This window comes from Anolis sagrei, chromosome 5 (genome assembly GCF_037176765.1).
Source record: "Anolis sagrei isolate rAnoSag1 chromosome 5, rAnoSag1.mat, whole genome shotgun sequence".
Lineage (NCBI taxonomy): Eukaryota > Metazoa > Chordata > Lepidosauria > Squamata > Dactyloidae > Anolis > Anolis sagrei.
This window is the reverse complement of record NC_090025.1, coordinates 74,965,198-74,977,649: the sequence shown is the minus strand read 5'-3', so window position 1 is coordinate 74,977,649 and position 12,452 is coordinate 74,965,198. Positions and strand designations below refer to the sequence as shown.

Genomic DNA, 12,452 nt, shown 5'->3' with positions numbered 1-12,452 from the left:
TGGGTAGAGAACGAAGGAAGGAGATAAGGAAAGAAAAGGAAGGAAAGAGGAGCGAAGGAAGAAGAGAAAGAAAGAGAAAGAGGGGGAAGGAAGGACAGACAAAAGGAAGAATGGAAACAAAAACCAAAGGAAGGAAGAAAGGAAAGAGGCAGAGAAGGAAGAAAGAGAAAGGGAAGGAAAAGAAAAAGGAAGAAGGAAAGAGGAAGAGAAGGAAGGAAGGGGAGAAGGACAGAAAAGGAAGGAAAGAGGAGTTTGTTTGTTTTCTGCAGGCCTTTGATAATGTTTTGACAGTTGCCAGAACTGACTGCCAATTATTTAGCACTTTATATCTACACTCTACGGGCATATAGCTGGACTGCTACATTGATTTATGGATCTTTCAATCGTTATAGCCATATGTTACTGATTCGATTTAACAGAGGTTGTTTTTATTTAATTTATATATCTCATTTGTGTAATATGTTATTGATTTCACATGTTGATATATTTTATTTTTATGTATTATATGGCACCTTTATGTGCTATTGTGTAAGCCGCCCTGAGTCCCTATGGGAGATGGTGGCAGGGTATAAATAAAGTATTATTATTATTATTATTATTATTTAGTGACAACACACATTCATAACAAAAAGATTCAGTAAACTATTTTATTTAGCACATGGCATGGACCTAGGACCAGTGACTAAGTAGAAAATGTGATTAGAGACCACAAAACCAAGGTATTATACCAAGGGTCCTCAAACGTTTTAAAAAGAGGGCCAGGTCACAGTCCCTCAAACTGTTGGAGGGCTGGATTATAATTTGAAAAAAAATAATAATTTGAATTCCTATGCACACTGCACATATTTTATTTGTAGTGCAAAAAAACACTTAAAATCAATATAATAATTAAAATGAAGAACAATTTTAACAAATATAAACTTATTAGTATTTCAGTGGAAGTATGGGTCTGCTTTTGGCTGATGAGATAGGATTGTTGTTGTTGTGTGCTTTCTAGTCATTTCATACTTAGGTTGACCCTGAGCGAGGGCCGGGTGAATGACCTTGGAGGGCCGTATCTGGCCCCTGGGCCTTAGTTTGAGGACCCCTGTATTATACTGTAAATTATGTCATGTTACTATTTCACCTAGTTCAGGCCACTGAATTTTAAAATATATTTTCTTTAAATTATAAAAATCTCCAAATTATATATCTACTGTGGTTATGGTACAACATAGCTGTGGCTGAATTAGTGGGGACAAGTAGCATATATCATATTGTCTTAAATTCAAGGAACTTAAATTGGGATTTTCCAATCCCACAGTATAACAAAATAGCAAAAAAATCTAGTCAGTTATGTTTTCAGTTACCTTCCAAGACAGCAGCAGCTCCCACATTCCCATTGCATAATCAAGATGCATGCATAAAATGTATTTCTTTATTTGCAGTTGCTGATTCTGTGGTCTGAGTATCCAATAAATGTCATGTTATGAATTGTGTTCCACAAGCTCAAGCACAATTTCACATGTGGTAAGACCAAGCTATAAATACACGATCCTTCAAGTTCACCAGTGTAGTTATTTCAGATCAATTAAAACTTGAGTGTCTTACAAGTCATTAGAAGGCATCCATTCAAATTATTTGTTATTCACAATCCCAACCTTGAAACTTGTACAAATCAAGTTATGAAATAAATATTCACATCCCTTTCATGTGACTTTTTCTTAATATGTCATTATATATGCAATGCATTTTTCTACTTTTGTGTTTTAAGAGGACAAAACCGTTACTTTAATAGAAGAAAAAGGCTGGTGAAAGAGTTGCCAGTAAAAAGGTGATGACAGCTGAATCTACATTCAGGGACTATAATCAGCGCCAAGTCCATTTTCACAGATGTGGAAGCTACTTATTCAAGGGATGTTTCCTGATGCATTCAAAACACTTTGCTCGAGTCTATATGGAACAGAAGTAGATCCGGGGAAGAGACCTTTTGGCTGCCTTTCATTATTTTTCTTTCATTTAATATTAAACAGAAATCCTGATACCACAGGATGCATGGAATTCCCTTTCTTCTACATGCTTTTGATTTGAAAAGGTTTCTCTTTAAATACATAATCCTCTCCCTTCCTTTTTTCCTCCTCTCTCCTCTGGCTGTAAACCAGATTTACTAAATTCGTTTGTACACCCAACAATCTACTCCCAAAATGTAAACCTACACTGGATATTAAAATACCATATTATATTTTTCTTCCAACATTCCCATTATTATTATTATGACAACAGATGATTAGATCATATTTTCAGCTGCAGTTATGATATAAATATAACAGTATGTGTTAAATATATATACACTATATAAAATCCTAATTTAAACTGTTAGTGGGAGAAGAGTATTGTCAAGTGAATCTTCATAAATAAATAGTATTTTTGGTTTGTTGTTGCTGTTGTTGCATGCCTTCAAATAATTTCTGACTTATGGCAACGCTATCACATTTTTTGGCTGAAATGATACAGAATGAGGTTTGCTCAGAGGCTGAGGGAGTGTAACTTAACTTGCCAAAGTAGCTGCTGTGAAGTTGGAATTAGACCTTACAAGTGCATACTCCCTACTGAATACACAGCTGGTAACAAGTGAACTGAGTATCAGATCCTAGAAAAGTATGTTTATGTTGAGTATAAAGACATGTGCAACCATGCTGTTACTATGGCCTTACTTGAATAATAATTCTCTCTTGAAAGACTGCGTAATGTAACTTGTTGTTTTGTTCACAAACTCTTCAATACTTTGTGCAATGGAATGGAAAAAAAATGAGGTAGAGTCTCACTTATCCAACCTTCGCTCATCCAACATTCTGTATTATCCAACACAGTCTGCTTCCTGCCCGGATCCACAGCTGTTTCAATACATTGTGATGTTTTGATGTTGAATTAATAAATACAGTAATTACAGCATAACATTACCGTTATTGAACTGCTTTTTCTGTCGATTTCTTGTAAAGCATGGTGTTTTGGTGCTTTATTTGTAAAATCATATTGTAATTTGAAGTTTAATAGGATTTTCCTTAATCCCTCCTTATTATCCAACATTTTCACTTATCCAACATTCTGCTGGCCCATTTATGTTGGACTAGCCATCCCCTGCCACGCGTTGCTGTGTACATGTGCTTTGTGTGTGTATATGTGTGTATATATTTGTGTATATATATGTGTTTGTGTATATATATGTGTGCGTGTTTTTGCACATGCGTTGTAATGTGGTGTTTTTTTTTGCTTTTTATGTCTCTTCCTCTGTGTTTTTCAGTGTTTTTATAAGTGATGATCACTTGTTGGCCTGATATGTGTATTGTTTCCAAATTTGGTGTCAATTCATCCAGTGGTTTTTGAGTTATGTTAATCCCACAAATGAACATTACATTTTTATTTATATAGATGAGACTCTACTGTATCAGTAAGACAATGAGGTACTAGTAAGACAATCAGCACGTCTGTGGCAAAAGACACCCCCATAACTGTTAAATGACATAGGGGGTTTGTCAAAACAGGGTTTCTTAAAATAGGGAAAAGTCTTACAAACCAATTGAGAGGCTTAACATTTTAAATTCGACTTGATATAAGAATCTCCCTACATGGTTTATCAGACCAAAAGCAAATCTTGCACCCATATATCGTCATGTTGCCTAAAGGATGCTTTTTTCCCCAACACATTGAGATTTCATGGGGAAATAAAGCTGCAAATTTCAACAGTATCATACACTGGACAATTCTAGGGCCCTTCCAGACAGGCCCTACATCCCAGGAGCTGATACCAGGTTTTCTGTTTATCCCAGATTATCTGGCAGTGCAGACTCGTACAGTTTAAAGCAGAAAACCTGGGATCAAATCCTGGGATATAGGACCTGTCTGGAAGGGCCCCTAGAAGAACTTGCCAAAGCACCTTTCAGCCTAGTTAGAATATGTATTTTTCTGATTTTGAAAGCATTTTTTGGAATTTGTTATTGTTTTGCTCACATGAACATGTTACTCAGGTTTTCTTGGTTCTAATTTATTTCTGGTTCATTTTTAAAGAGTCATTTTATAACACGTTCCATGTATTTTGATCCCAAAGGGGTTCACAGTAAAACTTCTAGAATGAAGAAGTATCCTCCTCCCCCAAATAATAAAACAATAAAATCTTTCAAAATTATTGCTTAAATTGCTTATATTATTTTGATTATTTTAACTACAAGCTACGAGTAACAATGCTAACAATAAGGAAAATAATCTGGAAAATGCCTGGACATACAGATATGTCTATTTTACTTGGCAATGGAAATATCCAACTCCGTATCACAGTAAGAAAACCAATCTAATGGTGGATTCCACAGCAAAGAAAGTTCTCCTTTGAACCACAAGCAAATGACTAAGAGCCGCTGCAAACTAGCGTCTTGGGAGAGCAACTGTGCCAGCACGACCAATGACGTCGAAGACTCCGCCTCTTTCTCCATGCCCGCGTGGTTTTCCCTTTGCTAGGGCAGCGATGCGAGCATACTCTCGCTATTGAATTCTGTCAACAGCGAGAGTACGCTTGCATCGCTGCCCTAGCAAAGGGAAAACCACGCGGGCGCGGAGAAAGAGGCGGAGAAAGAGCCAGAGAAAGAGGCGGAGTCTTCAACGTCGGCTGTGCTGGCACAGTTTGCTCTCCCAAGACGCTAGTTTGCGGCGGTTCTTAAGCATGGGACAATTATAGTGTCAACACCCAGGCAGCCCATCAGAAAACGTTGCTTCTCAGACAACCTATCCTGAGCTGTTTGCACCTTATAAAACTAAATACACTCTTTTGACCGTGACTTAGTATCTATTATCTACTTTTCAGCATAGAGAATGCAAGGTAGGAGGTCTCACTAACAAGCCTTGTGACTATGATCTACACAAATGTTTGTCACAATGTCCAAATTAAATCCAAGAACAGCCCCACATAGAAAGTATTATAGTAGTCTTATCTTGAAAGTCACAAAACATGGATCATTTTCTATCATTGTGTATGAATGGTCCTAGCTACTATAACAGCTGGCACTGCTATCTAGTCTTTAGTCTATAACAGCTGGCACTGCTATCCGATAACAGTGAAAGGGATAAATTCAAAAGCAATCTACTGATCAGGCACCTGTATCTGTAACCCCATCTAGGACAAGAAAACCACCCACCTCACAAGCCCGAGAACCAACTATCCAAAGGTCTTCTGATTTTTAAAGATTTTTTTGTTTCTTAAAGGCATGTACGTTAGCTTTGAGCAGTCTTGGCTTAAGCTGGAAAGGCAAATCATAAATCACGCATATGTAGTCAAGGTATAATATTCTGGCAGACCAAGGTTGGCTCTGCTGAGAACATAAATGTGCAGACTAAAGTTGGCTCAACTGAGAACAGAAGTGCCAGAAAAAGATTCAAAATGAATGTGCTTGTGGTCTGAAGTCAAACAATACATTCCAATATTCAAACTGAGCTGAATTGGCCTGAGTACTACCTGCATTGGATAATCCAGAAAATGTATGTAATCTGCAACATGTTCCCTAGAGCTGGGGCTCTTAACACTTTATCATTCGTGACCCCTTCTCGCCTGACCAATTTTTACATGATCCCAGTTATATAGGGATAAAATAGGTATAAATATCAAACATTTACTGATAATAAACCAGCATTTTCAAGGATTATTAAACAGGCCAATTTTTCTTTTTGCAGAGTACAAATAATGCATTTTCTTCAGACTGCATTGTAAACACAGCATGTTGTTGCTAGTAGATTTGTGTAAATTGGTGGCATTCAAACACCTTTTACTCTTGCCAAATTTTTGTGACCCCAGGATTGAGGAATGGGGACCATATTTGGGGTTGGGATCTACAACTGAAGAAGACTTGGTCTAGAACAGAGCTAGAGTCAGTAGTTCCTCCATTTTTTAAGACTTTACCTCATTAGCCCAAGAATCCCATGGATCATGGGAATGATACATCATTAGCATCATGAGGACCACAAATTCTTTCTCTCCAGGAAGTTTGGAATACTGAACTCACAAATCCAAATAGAACAATGGCGAGAATCAAGATAAGAATGCATAGTTTTCTATGTACACAGAGGGTCTTTCTATGAATCTAGGAGAGCATTCTCCTTCCTATAAGAAACCCCTGAAACCCTTCCAAGCAGTAGTCCATTACATACTGCAGCTGCCATTTGAAGCCAAAACCAGCAACGTCCTCAGAGCACACAAAGAGAGACACACAAATTCCACTGGTTTCATGCCACCATTTTGATATTCAGCTATATAGGGCTTTTAAAATGAATTATTACTACCAAAGTTTGGCTATCAATAAGGTATGGGTTTTAAAATCTGTAGGACTACTCATCAACATCCAAATGAGATATTAATTTGTCATAGACAGTTAACTTTTGCCATAAAATAGTTGTAGCTAAAGCCCTGGATATCTATCTATATCTATATCTATATATATAATAAAGAAGAGTGTTTGTATCGGACAGAGGAAGGGCGGAAGGAATATGTGGCAGCGTTCTGATTGGCTGCCGCTGTGGTGCTATTTGCATATGGTCTCTGATTGGCCAGCTTCAATAGGAGCCCCTGGTGGAGAAGAGGGTTCATGGCAGAAACGGGGCATGACAGAAGGAAATTTGCATATGGTCTCTGATTGGCCAGCCTCAAATGCAAGATTCCGAGATGAGAAAGAGAGGAAAGGAAAGGCCGGGGGCTGGGTCAGAACACTCCCAATACAGACCGAAATAGGCACACAGAGCCCCCATCACCCACTCTACATCCTACTGCAGTTTGGAGGACTATGTACCATGGATGATGGGACTTGCAGTACCATCACTCACATTCTGAGACCGCTGTTAACCTCATCCAATGACTGCTGAGGACCAAACTTGGCACATAGACCTCTCATGACCCACTTTACGTCCTGGTGTGGTTTGGTCGGGGATGGACCCTGGATTATGGGACTTGCAGTACCTTTGCTCAATTCTTGAGACCACTGCAACCCTCATCCAATTACCGATAAAGACAAAACTTGGCACATTGAGTCTCCATGACCCACTCTACATCCTGGTGCGGCTTGGAAGAGGATGCACCATGGACGATGGGACTTGCAATACCTGCACTCCCTTCCTAAAACCATTATAACTGCCAACAATGATGGATCAGGACCACAATTTACACAGAGAGCCTGCATAAGCTACTCTACATCCTGGTGCGGTTTGGAAGAATTTGACAACGGATGATGGGACTTGCAGTCACTTCACTCACTTCCTGAGACCACTGAGACCCTTGCGAATGACTGATCAAGACCAAACTTGGCACACAGAGTCCCCATGACCCACTCTACATCCTGCTGCAGTTTGAAAGGGGATGGACTTTGGACGATGGGACTTGCACTACCTTCACTCACTTACTGACACCACTGCCACCCTCATCTAATGACTGATAAAGACCAAACTTGGCACACAGAGCCCCCATGACCCACTCTATATCCTGCTGCTGTTTGTAGGAGGATGGCCCATGGATGATGGGACTTCAAGTACCTTCACTCACTTCCTTAAAATAATGCAGCCGTTACCCAAAGACCAATAAAGACCAAACTTGGCATACAGAACCGCTATTACCCACTTTCTCTAATAACCCGGGCAACGCCGGGTCCCCAAGCTAGTACAAAATAAACAAGGGAAGAAGTCTGGTAAGGTGCACAAGGTCACACACGTTCTTTCTTGTTCAGACCTCTCAAATTAAAACATTTGTCTTTTGCACACTTCTGAAGTACCCAAGAAAAAGATTTGTAAAGTCAAATATGGCATGCTCATTACTTTTTCACCGCCCAATTGTTTTATTTTTAGTGTAATAATCGTAAAAGTTTGCATGTCACCATAATTATAGTTTATTATGGTCAAATTAATTTCATAATCTGTGTGAATGTTTAGAAGAAAAAGATTGACATATAAAAAGAAAATTAGCTCATGTCCCCTAACATATCAGAAATAAATCAGAAACTATAGTAGAAATATTTCCTTACAAAATATTCTACAAGTGACTGACACAATTTTGAAGATAATCTTATATTTTCTCAGGTAATCATCTTCAAAATCCAACAATTTATCAGGCATAAAACTATTTCAATTTGCATTTATAGCTTCAAAGAACTTCATTGTTTCCTTAGGGTTAAAGAAAGATCTATCCCTTGAATCACTACAATAGTCATAAATATTCATTATATCTGTTTGGTAATTCTAAACTAAGATCTAAACTAAAATCAGATGTTTTGGCTGGAAACACATTTATTTTAAATGTTAAATATACCATTTAAGGAGGAAAGAGACCAACTTTCTCTAGTACCTCAAAACAAAAATCCCTTCTAAAAATTGAAATACTACTCAGTTTTAGAAATGTGCTTACTAAATACATAATGCCTATCAAGTGCATATACTTCTATTAAAGAAACTCTTAATTTTAAAGAAGTCCTATTTCTGCCAACAAGACTTTTACGAACTACATCACTGCCAAAATCATAAACCAGTTTGAATATTAATATGGTAGGCTCACGTATTACCATATGTGAGCAATTTGTTCCAGGACTCTTTGCATGATACAATTTTTGCATAATATATGGAACGCTTCCTCCCAGCTGACATGCCACTGAAAGCTGAAAATACTGTACATTACACAGTCAAAATACCACCACCCCACGGCTGCTCTGTGGACAGAACAGTAGCTGAAGGTGGGGGGGGGGGGGTGAGAGGTAGGGAGAGAGAGTATTAATAATAATAACCTGCAGCCAAGTTCTGCATCCTAACTGACGCTTCCCACAATTTCATATATAGGAAATGTCAGAGACCAAAACAGGGATCTCTTTCATATAAGCCATAAGCTCTAGGAACGAGTTACAACACTGTTCATAAATGGGTTGTTATAAGTTTTTGCGGGCTACATGGCCATGTTCTAGAGCAGGGGCCCTCAAACTTTTTAAACAGAGGGCCAGGTCACAGTCCCTCAAACTGTTGGAGGGCCGGATTATAATTTGAACAAAAAAACATGAATGAATGAATTCCTATGCATACTGCACATATCTTATTTGTAGTACAAAAAACAATACAATAATTAAAATGAAGAATAATTTTAACAAACATAAACTTATTAGTATTTAAATGAGAAGTGTGGACCTGCTTTTGGCTGATGAGATAGGATTATTGTTGTTGTTGTTGTTGTTGTGTACTTTTAACTCATTTCAGACTTAGGTTGACCCTGAGCCAGGTAAATGACCTTGGAGGGCCGTATCCGGCCCCCGGGCCTTAGTTTGAGGACCCCTGTTCTAGAGGCATTCTCTCCTGGCGTTTCGCCTGCATCTATGGCAAGCATCCTCAAAGGTAGTGAGGTCTGTTGGAACTAGGAAAAAGGATTTATATATCTGTGGAATGACCAGGGTGGGACAAAGGACTCTTGTCTGCTGGAGCTAGGTGTGAATGTTTCAACTGACCACCTTGATTAGCATTTGATGGCCTGGCAGTGTCTGGAGCAATCTTTTGTTGAGAGGTGTCCCTAATTGTTTCCTCTCTGTTGTTTTGCTGTTGTAATTTTAGAGTTTTTTAATACTGGGTGATGGTTGGAGTTTTTATGTAGATATCTATCTGTGTGTGTGTGTTTTCTGTAAATAGTGTGACCCAATTGTTGATCTGGCACTGCCAGGCCATCAAATGCTAATCAAGGTGGTCACAGATATATAAACCCTCTTTCCTAGTTCCAACAGATCTCACAACTCTGAGGATGCTTGCCATAGATGCAGGCGAAAGGTCGAGAGAGAATGCCTCTAGAACATGGCCATATAGCCCAAAAAAACCTACAACAACCGACTGTTCATAAAATTCCTCACTATATTGTAATGCGGATGGCATAAAAACTTAAATTATTATTGTGACTGAAGACATCACACCATGTGATACATATGGTATGTCTATCCCCAGAATAAATGTTTTACAGGTCTCCAAGATATCTCATCCTCTCTTGACATAATCCACACACTTCAAACATATTCCTATTATAGTCTTCAAGTTGAGTGATCAGATAACAATAAACATCAAGTCTCAGACAAATAAAAATATATCAGTATGCATTTAGTCTTCACTTTCAGATTTGATATGTATTTTCAAGAACATTTTTTCATGCTTGAATTAGTTATGGTGCAGAATTTAAACACAAAATTCCATTAAGAAAATAGTCCTTACACCTGCCCCACCCATGTAGATGTGGAAAGTGTCTTACTTTGGTTGTGCCAAGCAACCCGGTGCTATAATATTGCAACTGGCATCATCACTCTGAAGGCTTGTGAGTTCCAGCATGCTGACTATAACGTCATTCATATGACCCTGAAGTTTAGGAAGCACAGAGAGAATCTTCTCTGCTAAGTTGTCACCGTGATGAGCGACTGTTCCTGGAAAAGGAAAAAGATCAACTCAAAGGGTATTCACAACCAGTAACATTGGATAACAGTATATTTAAAAAGAATATCTGATCAATCTCAACATTAGGAAGAAAAATAATTTTACATATTGGTTCTTTGAATTTTTTTTAAAGAAATAGCCTACTACTGCTAATGACATCAAATTCAAGAAAATACTTGTGCTACTACCTCCACCACCTCTAAGAAGGACCTAAAAATGAAAACAAGGTTGCATGTAACTGTCTAAAACATTGCCTGCAAGCATTTTTTATGTCAGGAACAACTTGAGAAACTTCTGGTGTGAGAAAATTGGCTGTCTGCAAGGACGTTGCCCAGAGGATGCCCAGATGTTTGATGTTTTACCATCCTTGTGGGAGGCTTCTCTCATGTTTCCGCATGGGGATCTGGAACTGACAGAAGGAGCTCAACCTGCTCTCCCTGGATTCGAACAGCTGACCTATCGGTCAGCAGTCCTGCCGGCACAAGGGTTTAACCCATTGTGCCACCAGGGGCTCCTGCAACCTGCATGAGTCCCAGATCTACTCTCTGACCTTGTTAGTCCCACCTACTATAAATGTCACTGCAATTCAAACCACGAAATTATAGGAGTTGTAGTTTTACAAAATCTTTAACCTTTTCTGTCAAATAGTACTCATGCTTCACTAAACTGCAGCTCCTCTGATGCAATTGCATTGAGTCATGACAATTAAAGTAATGTCAAATTGTACTAAAATGACAGTATAGATGCACCTTAAGATATCAAGATTCAGCTCTCTCCTTGGCCAATGTAGATCAGCAAGTGCTGAATGGCCACATACAAAAAGTCATTGTTGCCTCCTAACTCATAAATCTCCTTCTTCCACTGCAGTAAAGAAAATTAAAACTGTGCGCTGATTTAGGCATGAACAGAGAATGGGCCATAACATCCCAAAATGCTCCAGACAGGTAGACACAAGCAAGTATGTTGAAGTCACTCAGAAATACTATTCTTGAAGTTGTTTACATGACCTCAAGCTAGCTCTGCAGGAAGATGGTTAGGCAATCTTTGCACGTGTCACAATAATCCTAAAATGCAATAAAATATTGCTTTCCTTTATATCCTGCTGACAGCAATGATCATCTAATTCAGTTGAGGTTTCTTGGCCTTTGGACACTTAGGTAAACTCACAATCATTCTGGAGGCCAGGCTGGCTGTCCTTCAGTTTGTGGATTTGCCTAAGTGCCTGAAAGTCAAGAAACCTCAACTGAACTTGATGGTCACAGTTCTAGACTGGGACTGAAATATCCCTCGTTAGTCTCCAAGTCCATATCCTGAAGTCAAAACTATTTAAACTGCAGAATCAATAATCAATAACAGCAGTATGGTTTCAATGCACACAACAAAGCAACCACCATCCAAGCACCTGTGGTTGCTCTGCACTTAGAAAGGCTAGAATACATGGGTTTTTGGTTATAAGAAGATCTTTGGGTATCTGTTGTGCTTTCTCAATAATACAATCAGGGTGAGAACTCTCAGTTCCCTGTGCTGACAAATGTTTTTAAGAAATTGTTTAGTTTAGTGAGACCTTCAAGCATGGTGTCTCGAAGTTTGCCCCATTAGAGCTGGTCCAGTCCAAGTTTCTGAGATCGGCCTTGCAGGTACCTAAATGCGTTTCTAATGCCACCCTGCGACTAGAGACGGGTTTTATGAGAATGGAGGCCAGGGTGTGGGTGGCCATACTTAACCTCTGGCTCAGACTGTCCCGTGCACCCCTTGGCCTTGCCCCACTAACCATGGAGGATGACTTCCAATCCACATGGAAGCAGGCGGTAGCATCCAAAATCTCCTCGTTGGGATTTTCTCCAGGTCTACTATTAGCTATGGATTACAATCAAGCCAAAGCACTTATTAAACAACGTATCACAGACACAGAGCGCCAACTAGATCTGGCCTCGGCTCCAACCTTCCTTGTCAGTGAAGACAGCAGATACCTTGCCTCCCCTATGGCATATTTAACATACTTAGAGGTT

The 12,452-nt window shown here is 39.0% G+C and overlaps 1 protein-coding gene across 1 annotated transcript in view; it reads right to left on the bottom strand.

The window, feature by feature from the left end:
- The window catches only part of SCFD2 (sec1 family domain containing 2), a 207,087-nt gene that overhangs the window by 191,430 nt on the left and 3,205 nt on the right, over nucleotides 1-12,452 (bottom strand). Inside the window, exon 2 of the mRNA XM_060778518.2 lies at nucleotides 10,265-10,433. Coding sequence (XP_060634501.2) covers nucleotides 10,265-10,433 — 169 coding nt within the window. The remainder of the gene's footprint in view (nucleotides 1-10,264; nucleotides 10,434-12,452) is intronic.